The sequence below is a fragment of the Camelina sativa genome, chromosome 16 (genome assembly GCF_030686135.1).
Source record: "Camelina sativa cultivar CO46 ecotype springtype chromosome 16, ASM3068613v1".
Classification (NCBI taxonomy): Eukaryota; Viridiplantae; Streptophyta; class Magnoliopsida; order Brassicales; family Brassicaceae; genus Camelina; species Camelina sativa.
In genome coordinates, this window is record NC_141895.1 from 9,771,897 (window position 1) to 9,797,125 (window position 25,229).

Genomic DNA, 25,229 nt, shown 5'->3' on the forward strand with positions numbered 1-25,229 from the left:
GGGCTTAGAGAGGCTATGCCATCAGATTGAAAGGTCCATCGGGTTGAAGGATTGGAAACCTATCAGTTTGTCAAGAGGGGGTCCGAAGCTATCCCATATATGCTTCGCTGATGACCTTATTTTGTTTGCAGAGGCTTATGTGGCCCAAGTGCGAATTATCAGACGTGTTCTTGAGCAATTTTGTGTAGCTTCTGGCCAAAAGGTGAGCCTGGAGAAATCCAAGCTTTTCTTTTCTGGTAATGTTAGTCGTGATCTAGCTCAAATGATAAGTCAGGAGAGTGGTATTAGTTCAACGACTAATTTGGGGAAGTATCTTGGTATGACGGTGTTACATAAGCGGATTAATAAGAACACCTTTGGAGATGTGGTGGAGAGGATTGCTTCTAGGCTTTCAGGGTGGAAGGAACGAGCACTGAGTTTGGCGGGTCGGATTACCTTATCAAAGGCAGTCTTATCTTCTATACCAATCCATTCGATGAGCACCATTATGCTGCCTAAGTCAACGTTAGCCCAGTTGGATAAGATTACTAGGACTTTTTATGGGGTAGTACTCCGGAGAAAAAGAAACAACATCTTCTCTCATGGGATAGAGTTTGTAAACCGAAGTGTGAGGGAGGGCTAGGTATCCGAACTGTAGCAGCTACCAACATTGCTTTGCTTGCAAATGTTGGGTGGCGACTGGTTCATGATTGTCAGAGTTTATGGGCACGTGTTCTGCGAAGCAAATATAAGTAGGACATCTTCGTGATACCTCTTGGACTGTTGTGCTTTGTAACTGGTCTTCTACATGGCGTAGTGTGGGGACAGGTTTGCGTGATGTGGTGATTTTGGGGATGAGTTGGGTGATTGGGGATGGTAGGTCTATCCGGTTTTGGAAAGATAAATGGCTTTCGAACACACCACTGGTGGAGGTTGCTTTAGTGGAGATTCCGGGGGTGCTAAGGGACCTACGGGTTCGAGACTTATGGATTGATGGTTCTGGGTGGGATATGGCACGCATCGTACCTTTTGTGTCCAAGTTTACTTTGTCTTCTTTAGTGACTGTGGTGGTGGATACAGTAACGGGAGCGAGGGATAGGCCCTCCTGGGGGTCTAGTTCTGATGGTAAATTCACGGTGCAATCGGCTTATGCTTGGTTAACAGAGGATTGTGCCCCGCGAGCGGACCTTATGGTGTTGTTTGGGAAGGTTTGGTCACTGAAGGTTCCAGAAAGGGTGCGAGTTTTCTTCTGGTTGGTTGTGAACCAGGTTATCATGACTAATTCATAGAGGCATAGGAGACATTTGTGTGATTCCAGTGTGTGTCAAGTGTGTAAAGGAGGGATTGAAACCATTATTCATGTCTTGAGAGACTGTCCAGCGATGTCGGGGCTTTGGAGTCGTATTGTCTATCCGGAGAAAAGGGGTCAGTTCTTTGGTCAGACACTGTTAGAGTGGGTGTCAGGGAACTTAGGGGATGTGTCAGTTCGGTTTGATGTTCCTTGGGCTATCATGTTCGATATTTATGTGTGGTGGGCATGGAAATGGAGGTGTGGTAATGTGTTTGGTGTGGTGGGAAAATGTAGGGACATGGTTCAGTTTGTGAAGGATATGGCAAAGGAAGTTCATCGTGCAAACTTGGCTTGTAAAGTGTTATCGAATGAACGGGTAAGGGTAGAGAGGCAGATCTCATGGGTTCCACCTAGGGAGAACTGGTTTAAACTGAACACGGATGGTGCCTCACGGGGTAATCCAGGCTCTGCAGCGGCTGGCGGGGTAATTCGTGATAGTGAGGGACGATGGATCCATGGGTTTGCGTTGAACATAGGTTACTGTACGGCCCCATTGGCGGAGCTATGGGGGGTTTATTATGGTCTCTATCTCGCATGGGAGCGACAAATCACTCATGTGGAGCTGGAGATAGATTCAGAGTTGGTAGTTGGGTTCTTCAAGACATGGATTTTGGATTCTCATCCCTTGTCATTCCTAGTACAATTGTGCTATGGCTTCCTTTTAAAGAACTGGTCAGTCCGGGTTACACATGTGTACCGTAAACCTAATCGTCTTGCAGACGGTTTGGCAAACTATGCTTTTACTCATCCTTCAGGATTCCAATTGTTCGATACTTGCCCGGAAGATCTTCTGTCTGTTTGGATGGAGGATGCGAGAGGGGATGCGATTGTCAGATGGGTTTGTTTGTAATTTTTCTTTTTTCTTTTTAGGGAGGTTTCTCCCTTTGTCTTACCAAAAAAACATAACATAATTTCAAAATAGTGATAAAATTTAAATTACATGGTTAGTTTCTATAATTTAGCCTTTCCAAAATTATATGTGTAGAATTTTATTTTGAAATTATTCTTAATGGCACGTTATTAGAGAGATCATGTTTAGAAATAGATGTCAATGTTAGTTGTTATGATTTGGAAATCGGAAGATTGAATCATAATTAAAAGATCTCTTTTATTGAATCCTTATTTTATGCAAACGAAATGATGGTTTTTTATAATATCGGATGATATATTATATTTTTATTGGTGATAGTTAAGGTAGCTTTTTTTTAATAGGAATTCTAATTTAATCGTACTCCTACATTCCTTACTTACTGGAGTATATAGTTGGCCAGATATACTCTATTAATCAGAATCCGAATATGAATAATCCGGGTTGTCCATGATCCGCATGTGTAAGACATTTAAAGCTACCACTTCGCCCCTGCTGTTTTTTGTCTTGTTCGTTTGTGCTATTTTTTTGAGAGGGTATTATATGAAATTCTGAAAATTTTATTTTCTTTTTATCCCTAAACCCCATATTCTTTCAGTGAATTAAGGCACATATGCTAAAATTAAAGACCAATTTCTAGTTCCTTCAGAATAATTGTAATCATAATTCACATGCATATAAAAACTAGAAAATATTGTTTTTATTAGAATCGATAATACCATATAGTTTATAGATCAGGAAAAAAAAGTATCAAATTGTGCAACTAAACGTGCAGAGACATTGCTTGCTCGACGGCATGCACGTGCCTTTTCCCTTCTTGTACTTCGAACTGCATACATTAACACACAGATTGGCTTCACATGGTCCTTGTAATTGAATATATTCATGACACAGTTCTTGCCCTTGCGTCTCCTTTACCACCAGCGGCCCTGATACAAATATTTAAATATACTCAAATTTTCTGTTATTTTACAACAGGCAATGATTAGAAGAAAACTATCAAATAAAAGAGAAGACATGTGGAAGTACGTAATATAGATTCCTATTTTAAAATATTAGTCGTATAATATGTAAGTGTGTATCAAACCTAGAACGAGGAAGACCATGAAGATAGCAATAACGGGAGTTTTAGACATCTGCGTTGATATAATTAAAATGATAATTTCAAAATTTAAAGTTATAGGTGTGATAGTTATGTACAAGTGGAGACCATATCTATATATACATTTTCGGAGATGTTTAGCAAAAAGTAAGAATTATTGGTTTGAGATTTGAATAGAGTTTTAAAGATTTTAATTGTTAGGTAGAATTTGTTGTTATTAGATCAATATTTTGTTAAACTCTGTTAAAGTTTAGTGTTATTAGTTTGTGATTTGTAAAAAGTCATTTAAAATCTTAATACATTTAAGTTATTGAATTCAGACTTTTATAAAGTCATTAAAAATTTTGTGTTATTCAATTAAAACAAAAGAAGATTGGATTGTTAATAAGTTCAATTATTATGTTATTGATTCATGATTTTAGAAACTTTTTTTACAAAATAAAGTCATAGAAAGTATCATAAAAATACATGGATTGTTTGGAACACTTTACAAGATTTTAGAAAACTAATCAACAAAACTCTCTAGCAATCTTTAATAATCTTTCACTTATTCAGTTTTAATAATTCTGTTGAACTCTTCAAAAATCTTCATCAATTAGAATCCAATACCACACATTGGCATTTATATTTCGTTTGCAAAATTTAAACTAAAATATTTAAATTGATTAACCGATTTTGGAAAATCAGAACTGATTTTAGATATATTAATTACCGTTACAAATCTAATGTTAAACACAATTTACCATAAAACTTGGATCCTAATTTACTTACTGTGTAGTTTTGGAAAAAAATTGATTACATGATAATTAACGTAGTTATTTTCTAAGCCAATATTTCAACAAATTTGAATTCTTTTTAGAACCTTACCTAACATATAACATCCAATTAATTTTCCTAAATAATAAAATGTCTTAATTCAGATATTTTTAAATGTGAAAATAACAAAAAGTTACATTCTCTAATATTAATATGAAATAGTTAAATTCACACAAAAAATTGTAAAAATTATTTATTTTCATAAGGATGATTTTCATTGATAAATACCAAAGCTGTTATTATAATTAGCTATTTTGGATTAAAATTATTTTCTGAATTTGTTAAGATTATAATTAAAAAAAATCAAATAACGCATTTTAAGTTAGGTCTTTGATTTGGTTTTCTATTTATGGGTCAAGAATATTTGTTTGAAATCAGACATTTATGGTGATTAATGAAAATTTGGGAATTATGGTAACTATCTAAATTTATGAAGATAAAAAATCAAAAATTGAAGAAGATATTCTATAGAATAATTGTTAATTTATAAAAAATATATTAATTCTTTACACATATATTTCTTAATTTTTTTAGAAAATATTAGTTTTTATATTTTTTTAGTTAAACCTAACAACATATTTAAACCTCTCCTCCCAATATATATACTGATCAAGTCCCAAACAAACTCGAAACTTTATCATCATAAACCAACCCATTGATTTTTTTTTTTTTCTGTTCCATAACAAAATAAAAATGATTATGCAAAAACATATAAGGGTTGGCCGCGCATCAGTGCAGTAATTCAGTGTTCAACTTGTTCTTTTACATATCTTCGACGTTTGTTAACTTTTATATTCTATTTGTATATAAAGATTTTTTTTTGTTGTTGTTGTAGAAACTCTATAGGGATGTGATACATGGGTTTCATTCGGTTTTCTATTCTATGAAAATATTCAGTCTTATTGGCCTGAGATAGATTTGACTTTGTGATCAAAACTGTCATGAGAGGCAGTTTATTCATTAGGTTTTGTTTGTTTTGGTTTACACTAGTAAAAAAATATCATATAGCCACTTCTTCGTCACCGTCACTCCGTGGCTCTTTTTTAGATAGTGACGAAATAGTCACATAAAGTCACAAAAATGAAAAGACAGTAAAAACGTGATTAAGTCGTGGTCTAACCGTGGTAAAAATAGTCACGACACACTCACATGAGTGACGTCACTAAACTAGTCACGAAATAGTCACTTTAAATTTATGATAACAAAGCCACAAAGTAAAAATATGATAAAATAGTGACCAAACACCCACAATAAAATATGTTACAGCGTCAAAGCCACAAAGTAAAAATGTGATCAAATGTGTTATCATGTTTTAATTTAATATCAGTTTTATAAGTTTAACTATACTATTTTCTTACAGCATAATTTTATTTATTCATTGTTTTACACCTAATTATTTAAGTTGAATTGGATCAGCGAAGCAACAGATTATTTTGGTTTTTCCTGGTCACAAAAAATTAATCACCAAAAAAATATTTGGGTTCCCGGGTAAATAGAGTAACTTTAATATCAAAATTAATTTTGGTTTCCCAGTTTAGGTTAAAAGCAAGAAAACCATCGTCGTGATATCTCTGCCTCCATTCCTAACTTAACACTTAGAAAAAAAAAAATCTCATTCTCAAATCTCTCACTCAACAAAACACACTTCAGAAACATTTAGGGTTTCTCCAATTCGAATCGCGATAACTCCGTCAGGCAAAGCCTCCGACCGTCGTCGCACACAGCCTTCCAATTTAAATCTACCGTATAAATCTTCTTCTTCTCTTCTCGATCTGAGTTCCTTCAGATCCTATTTCAATGTATAAATGTTTAGGTTTTTGGGTATGTTCTTCAGATCCCCTTTCAATGTATATGTTCTGCTTTGTTTGCAGATATGCAATAGAGAAGGCCTGCAAGGTCTTCACCTTTGGGCTCTCCCATTCCTCCAGGTCATTCCATGCCTCCAGGAGCTATTGGATCTGCAAGCGCAATATCTTCAGCCGCAAACAACTACGCTCGTAGAATCGAAGAGGCACTACATACTGCCTCAAGAGATGCCCAACCACACCTCCATCCAAGAAAAATCAATGGCGCTTTATGGTAATTAGTTAGCAAAATTCTACTAATGTGTATATCATGAATATATAATCTTCTTTGTCTCTGATTCTTAATTTTTTATGTCGGTTCGGTATAGACCCATGTGTCCATGGGTTAATCCGGATAACTTGGCAAGGCAACTACATGGGACCAAAGTCAAGCTGGAAATTTGTTCCTCAGGAGAGGAAAACTAACTGGTGGCAATCTTTTGTGGTAAGTGTTCAAAATTTATACTACTTTTTTTTACTCTACATAACTAAGTTCACTTACTCACAAATACTAATGTCTTCTTTTAATATTGTAGCAAAACTTCTATTGGGAGCCAAGGTATTCTTCAAATAACTTTCACTTTTGTATTATGTGGATGATGTTTTGTAGGTGTATGATGTCTGCACGTTTTCATTCACAATCCATAAGAGAATGTTCATTGTTTTAATTTAGTTTTTGTTGTGACTAGTTGTTTTTGACTTTTGATCTGAATGTTTGTCTTTGATTGCTGGTTTATATTAATTTGGTTTTATATCCATTCACAACGGGGTAAGTCAAGCAAATGATGCAATTATTGAATAGGCAGTGTTCAATACTGGGATTTTGATCCTTCTAAGACCTTCTCTTCAACGCAACCTCGACATGGACTTGCGTATCTCTGGTTTGGGTAAGAACTCTAAAACTGTCAGCACAAATGTTGAAACGCTCAAGACTGACATGAAGACACTCAAAGATGATATGATTGCCTTGAAGAGTGAGTTCAAGGACGAGATGGTTGCAACACGAGCTCCACTAAATGTGATTCTATAGGCTCTTGGGGTGAATTCTGCTACCCTCCAACATGTTAATCATACTCAACCTTCTGATCCTACTGAAACACCTATTAATCCCACTGTCCTGAATGCCGCAATGCCTAATACTGCCTTGACCTCGACTCCACCTATGACTCGAGATCAACAAGCTGACTTTGAACAATGGTGTGCTACTCGTGACTTTACTTCACAAGCACTTAGATAAGCGGTGTGTCTCTTACTTTATTGTGTATCTTGTATTTTTAGCTTGCTTCACAAAATAATTGCATCTTTCATAATACTTAATCACCTTTTGTAAGTTTTTCGGAATCTCATGGATCTTTTTGTAAAACTTTGGAAATCTATGGTAGTGTATTATAGGTTTTATATTTCACGTTTCAGATTTTTAGAATTTGTATTTCACGTTTCAAATTATAGAATTTTGGGGTGTAGGTTTCAATTTCTAAATTTATCACAATCACCAGGTCACAGTGGTTCGTGGTTAGAAAAAGCCATCGTTTAGACACAAGTGCTTCGTGTCTACTTAGTCACTGAATAGATATGAACTGAATCGTGGCTAACTGACCACAAAAATTTGCCTGACTATTCCGTGGCAATTAATGTCATGAAATACGCGTGTCAAAATCGTGAGTATAACGTCACGAAAAGCCACGAAATATTTTAGTCCACGATCGTATAGACACAACTTTTTTCTGTGTCTTGTCGTGTCTGTGTGGTCATATAGCCACGAAAATGAGACCTTCTCCACGGAATATTCCATGGCTATAGGCTCTATTTTTACTAGTATTAGTTTATTCTATACATTCTAAATATATGTTATGATTATGTGGAAATCATAGTAATTCTTTTATTATAATTTTTATTTTTAATTGCCTATGATTCTAGGAATCATCAATTCCAAAAACAAGTTTTAGTTCAGTTACTCCTATGAGATTGAATGAAATAAATGGAAGTCAAATGATAAGAAGATTTTTTTTTTTTCCTTCATGTATAGTTCTCTAATTGTTGTAGCCATTTTCCATTTAGTTTATTTGATTTCCTATTTTATCTTTAATTTAATATTTTTGATGAAACTTTTATAATTAGTAGCTAAGATGTTTCACCTTTTTGTAATTATATAACTTAGAAAATGACTATTTTTAGTAATGTTTTTTATTCAACGAGCGTATGTTAAATTTTTTTTAAAAACATATCTTCCTAATTAAATATTGATAAAATTATCTTTTTTTTAAATAATTACAATAATACACGTGCATATACTTTGTTTAAAATTGTATATACTTCAAGATTACTGAACAAATTTTTCTAAGAAAATCTTTAAAAAGCTATCTAACGACAAAAAACAAATCAAATTATTCATAAAGTTTAATTAATGATACTGTAATATTTCATTTTTTGACTATTTGGTTTTCTATGTATTATTTCTGGATTTCAAAATAGTACACATAATAAAATCATTCCGTATATATAAGAAAGTTTTTGATTACGGTTTATACCCAATGATAAAACTGAGTATATATATATATTATATATATATACATATAAACAAATAAATACAACTTAATTTTCCTATATTTTGGTTTTTTAAATAGGTAGCTGATGTACTGCATGTTAAATTCTAGTATATATATAAGAAATTAGATGCATGTAGGAAAGATCAGAATAACGCATGTAGGAAAGATCTCTGAAAGTTGACTAGAAGTGACTCAATGACTAAAAATTAACAGAAAAATAGGTTTTGGAAATGACTAAATGTAATCTAAATGACTAAAAATTAAAAGAAAACTAGATTCTGTAAATGACTAAACATCAGAATAAATCATAGGAAAGATATTTGAAAATTGACTAAAAGTGAAAGTTGACTACAAGTGGTCAAAACATATATAAGAATGTTTATTTTGAAAAAAAGAACATACTCTCTCCGTTTCAAAATATAAGATGTTTTAGCTAAAGCACGCATAATAAGAAATGTTTACTTTTAAAAAGTTTAACCAATCAGAAAAAAAATTGCATAAAATAAATAATAAGAAAATATAAAAGTAGTCTAAAAGTTGCCTCAAAAATTGAAAACATCTTATATTATGAAACAAGCAAAAACCTCTAAAACATCCTATATTATGAAACGGAGGGACTATAACAATGTTTCTTTTTCTACAATACTACTATCAAATCAAAAGCAGGTTAGATCTTTAGAGATACAATTGGATTATACGTGGGTTCACGACAAGCTGACGTTCTCTCACAGCTTTAGGGTAAGACTATAAACTTTGCCGCTTCCAACTAGGTCATAGATATAATGAAATGGATCCAGAGAATGGAGATGATGAAGTTCAGTTGGGTATCAAGGGATGATAAAAAGTGTGTGGATACATTGACAAAATCTCCTCTCGCTGCTAATACTTCAGTTATTCATCATTCTAATATCCTCAGCTTTTTGTATTCGTCCTTTGATATGATCATGAGACCATCCAAGAAGATCCTTGAGCCTTGTTTAACACGAACGAAGTTGAAGATCAATTCTTCCAGCCAAACAGCCATTTGGGATATATTCTTACCGCATCTAGAGCATATCTCAAAGTAGAATCAGTCCAATCAGAGTTTGGATGAAGGAGTTATTCATGTTACAAATCAGGTGAACTCATGGCTACGCGACTTGGACCTACGAGCATTCAAAAGAGGATTCCGACCAAGACAGAAGAATTCAAGGTATGAACTTAACTGTTCTGGAATCATGATCCATCCTAGAATCATTGATAATTGGAATCTCTTTCAAATCGTTTCATATTTGAAAGATATGGATATTTCAAGTCAGTGGATCTGTCCTAGTGCCAGTTTCGCGTCTGAGACAAAGATCGTGTTACGCAGAGCAACACAGAAACAGTTTCCATATGAAACTACTTGGAAGATGTTAATGGATCTCTTATGTTTCCAACAACCTGTAGAACATAAGATTTGGCATAGGTAATACAAGGTTACGCCCAATTTACCAAAGGAGGTCAATCAAGTTCTTTGCTATAAGAGTTTTAGGTCCAATTGGTTTTAAGAGCTTCCATAATTATTTATGGCTACCAGGAGTTGTTTCTACTAAGGTCAAAGTGAAGAAATGATACAACACATGTTTTTTCTCATCAGCAAATAAGATCAAGGAGTCAAAGAGATGAAAGATCAAGGAGGCACTTAATGGGCTAATACAAGAGCTTTTGGCCAAAGAGAGCATGGGAAATTATATTGGGGATAATTTCTATCAAGACCAGCCTACTTTGAGCCTAATTCAAAATTATTACTTTATTTTGTGTTCAAAGAGGAGTGACGAAAATAAAGATTAAGAGTCACTTTAGAGGAAGAAAAACATGCACCTGGACTCTTCATTCAACTTACTATATTTATTATCTTCTAATTTCAAGAATAATTAATACTTGGCTTTGTTACCAATTTTCTTTTCCTATATAAACTCATGTAAGAGCAATGAAATAATCAACCAACTTTTTTATAAAACCTTTTCTTTTGTGAGAGTGATTCTCTTCTGTTCCTTGTGAATAAAACCGATTGCTTGGTGTGATTCCAGCAATCAAAACCGACTGCTTGGTGTGATTCCAACAGTCACAAAACCGATCTTCTTGGTGCGATGCTGAGAGATCTGATCTACTTGATGCTAGGCTGAGAGATCAAACCGGTATATAAAGAGCTTTTCCGCAACGCAACTCTTGTGTGACCAATCGTTCCACCATCCTTATTCTTGAGGCTTCAAGAATAAGTCTCCTCCCGTCCCATTCGTACCGTCCCATTCCGTCTTGTTCCATTTACCTCATTCCATCTTTTAAATGATTACTAGATGTTTATTAATAGAGATTGGGTAAAAAATTTAGACAGGATACCGAATTCCCTGTTAAATATTTACTTTTATTTAGTTAGTTGAAATTATTCAAAAAAAAACTATTTAATTATTTTCAAAAATAACCAAAATTTTCAAAGTACCCGTTCCAAAGTAATTGATTACATATCGCATAGTCAACCTTTAAAAACAGCACAATACACAATGACCTATTAACCACTGAGACTCTTAATGTCTTCTAAGTACTATCTTGACATACAGTAATGTATCAATTTTTTTATATTTGAAAGTTAAAATTAAATTTAATCATCCAAATTTTATGATCTCATCTTGTATTTTTTTAATTAGAAATAGTTTAGATAATTATTTTTATTATTTGAATTACTTGTTCCCATTTGTTACACGTTCTTTTCTATAAGATCATTTTTATATAAATGACATCATTTACATGTTATTAGAAAAAAATAGTGTTTCCTAAAATTTTCAAATAATTATTCCAAAGTGTAGATTTTGTTCTATAAATATAGAGATGGTATAAGGTAGGGCAATATTTCATGTACTTTTACTATTGCATAAAATGATTTCCCTAATAATCATAATTACTTAGGTAGCAAATATTCTTTACTTATACCATTTCTTTCAACACAAATACCTAGTTGAATACTTAATTTTTATTTACTTAGTTAAAATTATCCAAAAAAAAAGGAAATTTCCCGAAAAAAAAACCCCAACTAATTTTAATTTAGAAGTTTAATACCCAATTTTTCCGATTGGAATAAAAATACCTTATATAATTAAACGTTGTCGTTTAAAACCTGAAAATTTAAACGTTTGATGAATCAAACATGCGACTTAACGACTGTTAAAATATCTAACGGAATTACTAAACTAGGTTAATTGTGATCAGCACGTAGGTAATTGATCTTCATTGAATTTCCATTTGACCCAGAACTTTGACTCACCATTGTCTCCATTGTTGTGAAGAAGAGACGAAGAGGAGAAGAGCTCAATGTAAAATTGCGATTTAGGGTTTGTGACTCCCAATTAGATTTGGGGAAAATGGCGAAGGACACTATTGTAAAATAACATAAAACCAATTACCCACGTGATGATCACAATTAACCCGGTTTAGTAATTATGTTAGACATTTTAGCAGTCGATAAGTCACATGTTTGATTCATCAAACGTTTAAATGTTCAGGTTTTAAACGGCAACGTTTAATTCTGTAAGGTATTATTATTCCAATCGGAAACAATTGGGTATTAAACTTCCAAATTAAAATTAGTTGGGGTTTTTTCGGGAAATTTGAGCTTCTAAAAAAATTAATTTGAGCTTTTTATTCCAATCGAACACTAAAATTAAGTATCAAAAGCTCAAATTATATTTTTTTAACAATTTGTAAAAAGAAACAAAAATATTGGTGCTAGAAAAATAAATTCTATGAGTTCTGAATATGCATTCGATTCTTAAATTTATACGAGAAGCATGAAAGTTTCATAATATGCTTTGAAAATTCTAATATATGCTTAATTGTTATAAATGCAAATGATACCAGTATATTTTCTGAATAAATTTTTTCCATAAAGATTTGGTTAAATAGTTATATTTTTGATGCTTTGAGTAATTAGTTAGTAAAAACAGAAAGGATTTTTAATTGAAATTAGGTAGATATGAGGTTAATGTAATAGTTGAAGCAATCTAGGTAATATTAATTTTTTTTGTGATTTTAACTTAATGATTAGGATTTAATCAATTTTAAATATGGTTACTTTCAAAATCGTATTATTCTCACAAAGATTTAGTGATTGAATATATTTTAGTTGTTATCACAATTAAGGTCAGTACTAAATATGCGAAAAAATAGTCTGCTAGAAAAATTCCTAAGTTGGTAGGTTAGATAATAAAAAATTTGGGAATAGTTTATTTGTTTTCCAAAATAAGTGATTGATATATTCAAAACTCATGAAATTAAATCTAAAAAATCTTGAACTTGAGATAAATGTGGGATCCATATCTCGAATATTTGGTTATCAAGATAAACATTAATGTAGACGATTCAATCCTATAAACTACATATTCGAGATTTATGGAAACTGCAATATTCATAATTTTAACAAACTTTGACACCAAATTTTTAAAAATTTATCTTATTATCACAATTGATATTTTTTATTGAGATTTATGAAAACTATCATAGTGGTTATTTTGATTTATCATGTGTTTAACTAATTTATTTACTTTTAAATTAAAAGAAATAAATAAAGAAAAAGGAATAAATAGGCCAACAAATGGGGTAACCAAATAAAACAAAATAACTAAATTATCTTAAAGGCTTTGGAGATAAGGAAAAAATACGAAAATGTAAAATCCGACCGGTAACCCGTACGTTTATCCAAATAAGATATGAATAATTGATTTTTTTACTCATAATGAAAATCTATGATTTTGTCTTGCTTTTAATGGCATTCTGATGTAATTTTTTACAAAAATAAGGTTAGTTTTTTAAATTTTTTTGATTAATAGTAGAGATATAAGATGAACCACACAAGGCCCAGATTTATTCCAAACACCAAGCCCGTGGATTAGTTCTCAAGGTAAATTACATTTGTAATCACGTTCTGGGATTCCAAAATTGAATTTTTAACTCCACAACGGACTAATCTTAAGTGGAGACTGGAAAAGATTAGAGCATGTACAATAGGGAGTTCTCACCAAATTTCTCACCAATTAAAAAAATAAAAATATTAAAAAGTGGAAGACAGAGGTGAGAATCAATTCTGTTTTGAGAATTTTTGAAAATCTCATGAGAAACTAGTTAAACACATGTTACTATGTGATTGATTTTAAATTTAACATTTTTATTTAAAATTTAAGTAATTAACTATATTAAATTAGAACTATAAAAATATTATATATAAGAGACTACGAGAGTCTCTCTGCACTGCAGATGCTCTTATAAACTACTAAATTACATATACATGCGGTGAATAATTCAAATCATGTGGTTTGTTTTCTTTTAAACTCTAACAAAGGTAATTTAATACTTTGCGTGAGTTGTTTCTCTTGTCTTTGTTCATTTGTTTTTAGGGTTTATTGGCAAAATAATATATTTTGAAAACTTAATTGGAATTGTAGTACATTTACTATTTATAATTGGAGAAATAGATGAGTTTTACTATTTGTGTAATAGAAGAGATATGAGATAGATAATAAAGTGGGGTATAGTGTAGTAGTGTAAAATTACAAAAGGGTAGTATGATAAAAGACATATGTACAACATATTTAGTTTACACATTTATTACACACATATAAATATTTTTATTTCATTCATATTGAATATATTATATATCAGTTGTACGGATAAAAACATATATATATAAGTACACTAAATGAATTGTACGGGTTAAACTTGTGTATTATTATTTATTTGTAAACTTGATAACTGTACACATTATAATATGTACAGACACTTGTACACTTAATAAGGTGTACGAATACAAAATTTATAAAAAATATTTAACATTATCAGATATAATCATTACACAAAATGCATATCAATTTATAAAGAAAAAACATAGATTTTTTTGTATCTGTAAAAAAATTTAATATATATATATATTGAATAGTATTTTAGTTATTAGATTCAATGAGTGATTTAATAAAAAAGAAAATATATATATATATTTAATTTCATTGGCACATTTGTAAATAAAATGATTAGAAGAGGATTAGAAAATAATTTAAATAGTATTAAATAATGAAAGTATGTGTTTTGCCAATTTTAAATAGTAAATGTACTAATTCTCCATTTAAGTTTTAAAAGTATACTAAAACTCAAATTTTTCTTGGGGGGGTTCTATGTGATCAACGAAACTTAACATTTTATGTTTTGTCGCAGTGTACTCGTAATAAAAATCGTGACTATTCAAAGTTCTTACATTTGGACATAAATTGAAAACAATCAAACATGTTTGAATGAAAAGGACATAATTTAAGATTATTAAATGCATTGAGTACTGTTTTTACGTAACATATTTTCTGACGTCATTTATAATAGACAAATGAGAAATGAATGAATAATGTAGAGTTAGTTACACCTCTCCTAAAACCTCCCTACTTTTCTCGAGCATTGCACATTTTCAACTTTCATAATATATATATATATATATATATATATATATATATATTTTGTAATTTTACATTTATCGAAGTCCATAACTAACCACATTGGTATAAAGAAAAGTAACAAGTACAAAATACTTTTTTGTTTTTGTTTTTTATCATCTACATCTAGAATGCCTTTAATTTCGCACAATAAATGTGACAAAGAGATCTGGAATTGAAAGGTCAAAATCCACTTAAATTGCATGTCCCTTTTGCCCAATTGATTTACGCCATTGTATAACTCGTGTTATTTTCTGTGTAACAAACAATTGACTAAAGAGATAATGAAATTACAAAAAAAAAGAAAAAGGAAAAAGGAAAAAGAAAAATTATTGATAACGTTATAGTAAGAGATATTATTACAAAAAAAAAAAAAAAGAACACTCATCATTTAGAACTAGACACATATGGCTAAGCGTTTTTAAAGCTGGACGCCAGGACCATTAGCATCATTTAGAACCGTCGATACACGACTTCGTCAATCAGGCAGTCCCGTAGAACAAAATATCGGGGAACTATGTCTTAACGTTCACTCTCCAAAGCTTCTGAGTGTGTTGCGTATATATTATCCCGATCTTACGACAAAGTCACAAAGAGAATCTTAAATATAAGCCTAGCGAACTCTTTAAGTGTCAGTAATCTTTGTGATCACTAGAATTACCCGATCGAACTTGCACAAATAATGTCAAAACCTTCTACTGTACATTTTCAGCATAACAAAGCAGTCTCGTAAATCTCAACCAATAAGTTTTGAAGCTTAGGCAACTTATATTGTTTGTCAACTTAATTTTCTAGAATTTGGAAGTGTTAAATACCATGGTTTGTCGACAAACTCAAAAGCAAAACTAAAGAAGCAAAAAAAAAAAGAAGAATCTATTAATATGTCACTATTACGAAAACAAAACTTAGCCAAATCAAAGTGCCCAATCAGCTTCTACACTTTACACATCACACTTTCCCCTTACAACTAAGCATTGCATCAATGCATCTTCCACATTTCTTGCTTTCTTGTCAGTTTTCATCGTTTCTACTTTAACATTAGGGCATCGATATATGGGAACAGTTTTGGGTGTTCTTAGAGTAAAAATATTATGAAAATAATGTAAGATCATTAGTTTAGATCTTTTGTTAAGAAGTTAGTTATTGAGAGAACATGTTTAAGATCATAAGATTTAATAATATAATAATCTTAAATATATACATTTATAAAAACTTTAAAAATAACATTTAAATTGCAAACTTATAAAACTTTTACTAAAATTCAAAATACAATACCAAATTTTTATGTAACAAAAAAAACATTAAAGATAAAAAAAAAACATATTACTTAATTAAAGCACACAAATATTTTATTTTATTAATACATAGTTTAATGTCCAAATTTATTCCATATATTCTCAATCAGATCCTCTTTTAATTTGTGAAAAAATGTTTGCAAAAAATTGTATCCATTCATAGCTTGTCAGTCAGCTTAGAACTGAGTCAAGATCAGTTCTACATCAAAAACTAAAAAAATTGTTTTAAACCACTATTTATTATTTTTCTAATTTTTTTGGGCTTAGAACACCAAGGGTGTTCTCCCTATAATGATGGGCTTGTAGCTTAACCACAAACTAATTTTTCCTCTTTTTAGAGAACTCTAGAAAGTAAAGGATCTAGGCAATAACAAAAAAAAAAGAATAAAAAAACAAATAAAGCATGTAAATGATGTTTAAAATAGAGCAAAAAGTTATTAAAAGGATATCTAAATTATTAAATTAAAAACAAAAGCTGCAAAAGAAATAAACAAAAGCTTAGTCTTTATCTAAACATCCCTCTAAACATAATCATAGTTATAGAACTAACTGATACAACAACATTAAAAGGACCATTAAGCTAACATGCACGTGTAAAGCTTCGAATTACAAAACCACCCTTAAGTCATACGAGGCGTATAAGCAGAGTTCAAGGTCCTTTCCGTAATTTGCCATTACATTACCGAACAACCGTTTGGGTTCTCGTCGCTGAATAACTCAAACGAATCTGACGGTCGAGATGGATACGCGTTTTGATCGGACGGTTGATAACTATTGTGCATGTAAGCGTACGAATACGGAGGTGGAGGTGTATAATACGACGCAGCGTCTGCACTTAACGGAGGTTGAGCAACGTTATAACTTACGCCGTACATGACCTGCGGCGCATAGTAGTTTGGTGCAGGATAAAGATACATATCGTGACGTGGCGGATTGTTATTGGGTATTACGTTGATCTGATTGATTGAACGGTCGTGATCTTCTGTAGCGGGAGGAGGGAGTGATTGACTACGGGTAGGTCCACCGGTAGGATTGTTGGGAGCGCTCAAGTTTTGCCCTATGTTTTTCTTCTTTTTACCAACTTTGCCATTACCAGCTCCACCGGTTTCTTCAACTTTCTTCCCCGCCGGAGCCGGGGAATCCGCCGGTGGTGACGGAGATTCTTCCTTGACAGTATCTTTCTGTTTAACAACGTCTTTTTTCTCCTCTTTCACCGGAGCATTTTCACCGCCGTCACCGGAACCACACTCTTTGGCGTCGGTTTTTTCGGAAACTTGGTTATCGCATTTCCCGGCGTCGGTTTTTTCCGGTTTATCAGTAACGGAAGAGGTAGCTTCATCGGTTGTTATTTGCACTCTTTCTTCTTTCTTCTTGTTCTTGTTCTTCTCATTCGGGTCGACGGGTTTGGGTTTGTTTTCAACCAGGTCGGGTATCTCCTCCGGCACTAGTTCGGCGTTTTTACCAGCCTTGTGAAGCTTCTTTAATAGAATCTCCGGTGAGACGATCCCTATTACTGTGACTCTATGTTGCTTCACATCAATGTCCACTTTATAAACACCTGTAACCAAAAATTACAAGTATAATTTATAAAAGAAGTACGTATATAAAATAATGATTTTTATGTATATATATAGTTATGTACCGTCAATGCTAGTAAGGATCTTTTTCACTTTTCTTTTGCAGCCTTCACAGTGAATTGAAACTTTCAAGCTGCATGACTACAAGTACAAAAGTAACTATAACTTAAAACTTTGAATTGAACGAGTATAAGAACTTGTGGAAACTATAATACAGTTATGTGCATGTAAGGGTAAAGAACAGACCTTGTATGGAAGTGGAAGAGGTGGTATGGTCGAAGGAGGAAGGTCTTGTTTGATTTGAGGGGATTGTTTTTGCTTCTGTTCTGTTTTTTTAGTTTCTGGTTTCATTTCTTCTGTTGCCATGACAGAACACAAAAGAAGCTAAGGTTGTGAGGTCTTTGAAGGGAAAGAGAAAGAGAGATAAAAGAGAGACAGGAGTGTGTGTTGGGGAAGGCAAAAGATTATGGGGAATTCATTATGACTTTATTATAAAGGATGGGGATATGAGCTTTTTTTCGCTGGTTTTTAAAATTTGTTTTACACTTTAGAAAATTGTAAAACGGTCCTCAAAGTTGCTATTGTTTTCAAAAATAAACCACCAGTTTTTATAAAATGGTCTTCGCATCCAAAGTAACTCCCAAGAATTTCAAAATGGAATGTGTATAGAAGCGAATTTATAACATTTACTTTAAGCAATTAGTGCTCCTAATATTTGAGCTGAGGTTCGAGGATTTAGAAAACAGTCACTGTGGGAAGCTTGAAAAATATGAAGCGAAGTGGCAGCAGACGAAAGATTCAGATGCCTCAACCAGCCCTTGAACAAACATTGCTGGGACTTTACTACACTCCACATAAATCGTATCTACATGTTTATGTTTTTAATGTGAACCATAAAGTTATTAGCGCATATTCGTTTCAAAGTTCATGTTCAGGAAGATTATGATTCAAATACGAGTTATGAGAATGTGTTCCAAAATAATAAGAGATTAGTCACGGATATGTAAATATGTAGCAGATTTCACCACGGAATTCTGGCTAAAAAGCCTTCTTCTTTTATACATACTTCTTTGAGAAGGTCCAAGCGTTAAGATCATCAAAAGCCCCTAAAAATGATTCAGACTTCAGTCTTTAACGATTCTTCAATCACGCCTAAAGGGAAGTTTCAAAACAATTGGAGGAAGTTTAGGGAACTCGACAGTAGCCTGCTTCGAATCCTCTATTTTATCCATAGGCTTACTCTCCATCGTTGCTTTATTAACAAGAAAGATCGGTTCCGAATCCTCTATATGGTCTAGCGGTTTACTTGTTGTGGCCTCGTTTACAAGAAAGCCATTGTCTACCTCATCTGGAGTTTTGTTACTCGCATTGGCTGAGTGCTCGTTCTTTGCAGACCGTTCGCGTTTTGTCCGTTTAGATGTAGTAGTTTTCATGCTTTTTGGTGTTAGAATACTTGATTCAAGAGCTTCCAGAGCACGAGTCGTCAATGGCCGCTCTCTTGTACTTTGTCTTCTTGGAATGTTTGTGTTTGTCTGTAGGTTGTGCTCTTCTTCTTGTTTTTCTAATGATGCACGTTCTTGAGTAGTTCCATTATCAGTTGATGGAGAATTCTTGTCTGAGGCCGACTTGGGAGGTTCTTGTTGTTGGGCAGGTTCCAGATCCTTCGAAGAGCATTTTTTGTCCGAACACAACCGATTTGATTCGTCTTGTTGTTGATGTTGTTCTGATGGACTGATTTCATGAAGAGATCTTTGTTCCTTTGATGAACAGAACCCTTTTGGTTCTTGTTCTTGTGCTGGTGTACTTTCTGATTGCTCAGTCTTGAGGTCCATAGAATCAACAGATTACTTATAGTAGCAGTTAGTTGTCTGGTCTATTGCAGGTGGCTTCAACGCTAAACTTTCACTAGAACGTTTTCTATCTTTCCTTACACCAGCACTGAGCCGCCTGCGTTTCGGCAAGACAAGAGAACTAACCGAATGAAGGTTGATAGATTCTGATAACAAGGCAAACCTCTTCTTAATCTTCTTTGACTGACCTTGTTGGACATTCTCCAAAGTCTCCTCCTTTACAACAGAATCATTCCCCTTAAGATACTCACACTTCACATCTTTATTAGTGCAAGATTGGTTATGTGATGATTCCCCAATGGCCCCTTTGGATACCTTGCAGGGATTCTCAGAAACCGGCAAATTTCTCCATCTTCTTATACCGGATACATGTCCACCTTGTTCCACACTTGTATCCACAATCAAGAATCTCATCGAGTCATCCACCAGTTTCAATTTTCGCCTCCTCTCCCACTTATGTTCATTAGCAAACATGGCATGCTCCTGTATATCCAATGGCATCATTTGGAGTCTTTTCATAGAGGATTTCTTTCTCCTCGACAAGCCTTCAATTGAGATTCTGACTTCGGAACCCTTAATTCACACAACTTTCCTCCTAAAGCGAACCGAGTAGTGTCCACAACAGTGAACTTCCCATGACTAGAAGAAGAATTTGGAGACCTGAGGTAACGATGTATCTCTTTTTTTGAGTGGTTGCAAGTGTTCTCTTCAGTGATTCCATCGAGAGCTCTAGTCTCTGCTGTCTCAGACTCAAGAAGTGCAGGCTTAGAAACCACCTTTTTGAGAATGTCACTGATAAAATCAAAGTAATGATCACGTTTTACAAGTTTCTGTCTTGAAAACTTCTTCACCCCAGGAACCATAAAGACGATGTAACCTCGGTCCTTTGGCTGCTCAGAATGCCACCCTCTATGTAGCAAACGCGGCCATACATCGTCCCACAAGATATCATTGCAACGAGCTTTACTCAGACGGGAACCACCGGTAAGTTTTTTTATTATACCATCAACTGTGAGTGAACTGTACTCCCCTAAACCAGATATAATTGCAGGAGAAATTGTAAACCATTGTTTTGCATTTACAGGTTCCGTTGTGAGAACTGTCAGGTCTTCCTTATGTTTATCAATTGCTACAGCCTCTACAAGAGACAAAAGACCCACTAGTTCCTTCACCACGCTAATATATTCCTCCAGAGATTTTTTCCCATCAGCAAATGACTTTGAGACCTGTTAATGGTTAACAACAACCCTGTTAAAGCGTAGATATACACTTGGGGGATATATATTTTCGGAGTAAGAATGCGAAGAAGAGACTCACATCAACATGCTTCTGTTTGTTCGGTTCATCGGGAAGGCATGGAACCAAACGGGACAATAACAGCTGTAGCCTCCAATCTGAATAGAGCTTCTTCCCTTGTATGCATCTCTTTCTCCGCTTCTTAGACCATATTTTGTATTTAGCAGATTTGTAAAACTTTCCGTAGTAAAACGAAAGTATATCTCCTATTTCTTTGCTTTCTAACAACTTCTTCACCTGAGAAAAGTCCTTCCCAAATGTATACAGCCCAAGAACAAAGCCATCTACTTCCAACTCCTCCCAAGAACTGGATGACTTCCCAGGCACAGCTTTAAGATTCATCTGTTGCCTTGATACCAGGTTCCCGTCACTCCCACCTCTGCGGCTTCTTTTTCTTTTAAGAGATTTGAGAGATTCATTCATGTCGACATCATCATCTCTAAGTCCATGTTTATCTCTACACTTGGTGTCTATACACATTACTTCAACAGGTAGCCCCACGATAAAGGAACAAGAGGAATCAGAGTCTAGATGATTTGAGAGAAGTGCTTCACGTTTGGATTCAGACATCATAGGAGGTATCTCAACCTGATAATCATCTCCAACAGTAATATTAACTTTTGGATCTCCGCAGACATATTCAACGTCAGAAGAATCTCCCATAGGATTATTTTCTTCATCCATCATAAGAACTGTCTACATAAACAAAACCATATGTCACTTGATAACCTTTTGAGGGTAATGGAAAAAAAAAAACTGCAAAGAAGAGATCACACAGCTGTTTCACTCATCCACTGTTATACAAAACCTTCAAGAACATACTAAAGTAACAAGCAGAGAACAAAAGGCGACGACAGTCTCAGATCATCATGTCCATACAAGAGAAAGACTCATCTGAGACCAAATAAGAACACCAAATTAACAAAACGCAGCTTAATATTTCTGGTGAAAAGCACATAGAACAGATAAGCAAAAAGGTACATTGTAGATCAAACACCTCTCAACATGATTACAAGAAATAGGAGACTAAAATCAAACCATAACTAGACATTCAAAGGTGAATTACTACAACGCTAAATCAAATACATCGGTTAAGAACCACAAGTTTGGGATCAAGAACCCAAGTACAAGGAGAAATTGCAGAAGATCCGAGACATGATTCAACCATAGACAGACACAAAATTCCAAGTAACCGACAAAAAGTCATAAAAATCAATTTTTTCAAAGCCAAAACCCAGAATCAAGAACATGCTTATCAGAGACAACAAGGGTCTATATATCCCACAAAGCATCAACAAAGACATGTAATTTCTCAACGATCCAGTAGTTACAGATATACCCACGTAATGGACTAAGACAAAACAAGACGAGTTGAAAGCAAAAAAAGGATAAAGTTGAAATCTTTATGCATACACAAAACGTGAAAACACGAATTCTACAGGGGAAACAAAAGAAAAAGATGAATACTTTCATGTAAAAAAGACCATCTTTTTTTTACATATGTCTCTGATTTGCTATGCAATAACAGTATCGTTTTGACGAAACGTGAATTACCTAACATGGGTACTAGTGAGTAGAAGGAAGGAGCAAGCAAGAGAGATTATGGTTAACCTGAAGGAGATGTTTCAGCTTTGCATTGGAAGTGAGATTTTTCTCGGTGTAAGGAGGTAACGAAGACCGAACAAGTTTGGTTCTTTGTGGAGAGAAAGAGAGAGAGGAAGAGAGATCACTTGGCCGCTCTTTCAACACTTTAAGTCTTCGAGAGAGAAGAAAGTAAGAAGCACAGAAAGAAAGAAATTTTATCACTTAGAAAAAATAAACAAAAGAAAACTAAACCCTGTACACAACTCAAGCGCAGTCACTATTCACGTCAACATTGTAGCAACTGAAGTTTGATTCAATGTTAAAATTAAAATATATATTTTCATTAGTTACAATTTCTTTTTTCTATATTCAAATCTTATATATTAATATAGATAAGGTCCGCCTAATAACGCGGATAAAAATTAAAAAAAAATATTGAGAATTATTAAATAGTAATATACATGTTTTTAGATTTTATCTTATAATATTTTAATATTGAATATGAAACTTTCATAATTCATTTTAATACTCTCACAGTTCCATTGTATAAGGGTTTTAAGGTTTTTTCTCTATTTTAACATCTAATCGATATTTTTGACAAGTGTCACGATCTTGTTAATGAGTAACTTTGACATCAATTTTTATATAATAAGATTATCGAAAGTGATTTTTTCGAAAGAGAACCAAGCGAAATCAGAGTCTAGATGGTTTAAGAGAAGTGCTTGACGTTGGGATTCAGACATCATAGGAGGTATCTTAACCTGATAATCATCACCAACACGAAATTTATATGAAAATTAAAATACATAGATCATGCACTTTTACACATTTTGCAAGGTTATCCGCATAGATATTATCTCCTCGATAGATATATTGAACTTAAAGACTACAAAATCAGTTTCTATGATGCCTAAAATCCTTTGATTCTGATGTAAATGTAGGTCAATTATTAATATTGACGTAAGCTAGGATATCTAAACAATTTGTTGGAAAATTGGTCTTATCCATATCCAAGAACAATAAAGACTTCTTTGCCTAGAGAAGAATAACGAGTTCAGTGTGTAGTGGAGAGAGGCTTCTATGCGAACCTTTCAAGCCGAGGTGCAAGATCTTATCTTGATAGACACAATCCAACCCTGTCCACTTTTTTCTCCCTTGGCATGCCAAGATCCATCTATCAAAGAACACAAGAGAATCTTGTGGGATTGGGATTGCGGGTTCGCCTAACTTATGTACCCTCAAGTACCCTGTCTCTACTATTTGGTCTCTTCCAAAATTCTTCCTTTTAAGTGGTTTTCTCCCAAGTATCTTGCGGGATGTAGATATATTTTTAAAGATTTTCTTATTTCTTGTCTTCCAAACATATCATATTATCCATGAACATATATGTAAGTTTTGCTGTGTGTTCCAAAGTCTTTACCCCTCCCAAATAAAAAATCAATGTTATTATATAGGGAGGATGAGGGAAACACCATAGGAAAGAATGGGATTGTCGACAGAGCTCACAGTTTTCTGGCTAGCCAGCACTCGAATAGCATATGGTTTATAGTTTCTTCTTCCGCTCCACATCTAGGAAATTTTTTATCTCTACCAATATGACGATAATATAAATGTCGGCATGTTGTTAAACAACCTGTCAAACTTTATCACACGAATATGTTGCTGCTTTCATGTAGTTTTTATCTTTCGTGCGCCTTTAGTATCCAAACACTATGCACATGAAGAAGGATGTTGCACATTGGACGAGGGATAAGATCTTCGAAGATATCAGTCAGTTGAGGTTTTTTAGGTTCAGTTTAATTCCCAGAATATAGGTAACTTCTTATGAAGGGAAGAGTTCCCGAACAAGATCCACTTTCCACCTTTTTTAATCAAAGCAATCAAGGTGTTACCATAGATCAATGAATACCATTTGTAAATGCATTAAGTATGCAATTTCATAATTTTTTTTTACACAATTGCAATTTTTTTAGGGCAAGAAAGAATTCATAAGTTTAAGTACTAAATGAATACCTTCACATATGTGTAGATTTTGTTTATAAATTATTTTGTATCTTATAATTTTACATAAACTTTCTCTACCTTACATATACGGATAAATATGTTATATGAATATATGCATATTATTCATATAGTTACTACAAAAAGTGTTGTTATATTTTCATTATTATAACTAGGATGTCGACTCGTGCGCGCACTGGAAAATGAAAACTTGAAATGACTAGCATTGTTAATTCATGTTTCGAGTGAAAGCTTTATTGTAATCCTTTAATTGTATAGTATGAAATTCAAAAATAATGCCTAACCTGAATCAACCATATTCTCAAACCACAAGAAAACCAAATTAATCAAATAATAATTTTGTTGTAAAACAAAAATCGATTCAATAACAATAGGTAGTTGATATTGCTCCTGAGACCTTTGTAGTTTCCTTTTTTGTTTGTAGAAAACAATGTTAACAAGATATATGAATTCAGGTTTTCTGAATCTTAGTTAGATAATCAATTTTGGAAGATCTTCACGTAAAACAAAATTTAAATTATTATTCTATTAAAATTTACAAAAAGTAACAAGAGAAGCATGGTGAGAGAGTGCATAGCTAAACAACCAACCAAATTGACTTAGAAATCACAATCAAT

General features: G+C 33.3%; 1 protein-coding gene and 1 pseudogene across 2 annotated transcripts; both read right to left on the reverse strand.

Moving 5' to 3' along the window:
- Positions 1-16,717: 16,717 nt before the first annotated feature.
- Positions 16,718-18,366, reverse strand: LOC104758945 (heavy metal-associated isoprenylated plant protein 35). The gene is made up of 3 exons (XM_010481914.3): positions 18,107-18,366; positions 17,926-18,001; positions 16,718-17,841 (listed from the first exon to the last, which is right to left on the reverse strand). Exons 1-3 carry the CDS (start codon positions 18,224-18,226, stop codon positions 16,958-16,960), a joined length of 1,080 nt encoding a protein of 359 aa, XP_010480216.2. The 5' UTR covers positions 18,227-18,366; the 3' UTR covers positions 16,718-16,957.
- A 496-nt stretch (positions 18,367-18,862) lies between these two features.
- LOC104758944 (uncharacterized) lies at positions 18,863-22,810 on the reverse strand (annotated as a pseudogene). Its single transcript, XR_015583679.1, has 4 exons — positions 22,618-22,810; positions 21,815-21,900; positions 21,028-21,702; positions 18,863-20,936 (listed from the first exon to the last, which is right to left on the reverse strand). The product of XR_015583679.1 is annotated as an uncharacterized LOC104758944 (transcript).
- Between the last annotated feature and the right edge of the window lie 2,419 nt (positions 22,811-25,229).

Excerpts from the sequence above, each read along its gene's own strand:
- LOC104758945 (XM_010481914.3), bottom strand. The coding sequence starts at position 18,226 with ATGGCAACAGAAGAAATGAAACCAGAAACTAAAAAAACAGAACAGAAG. Across the intron at positions 18,002-18,106 it reads CTCTTCCACTTCCATACAAG|TCATGCAGCTTGAAAGTTTC; the intron begins GTCTGTTCTTTA and ends TTGTACTTGTAG. Across the intron at positions 17,842-17,925 it reads GATCCTTACTAGCATTGACG|GTGTTTATAAAGTGGACATT; the intron begins GTACATAACTAT and ends TTTTGGTTACAG.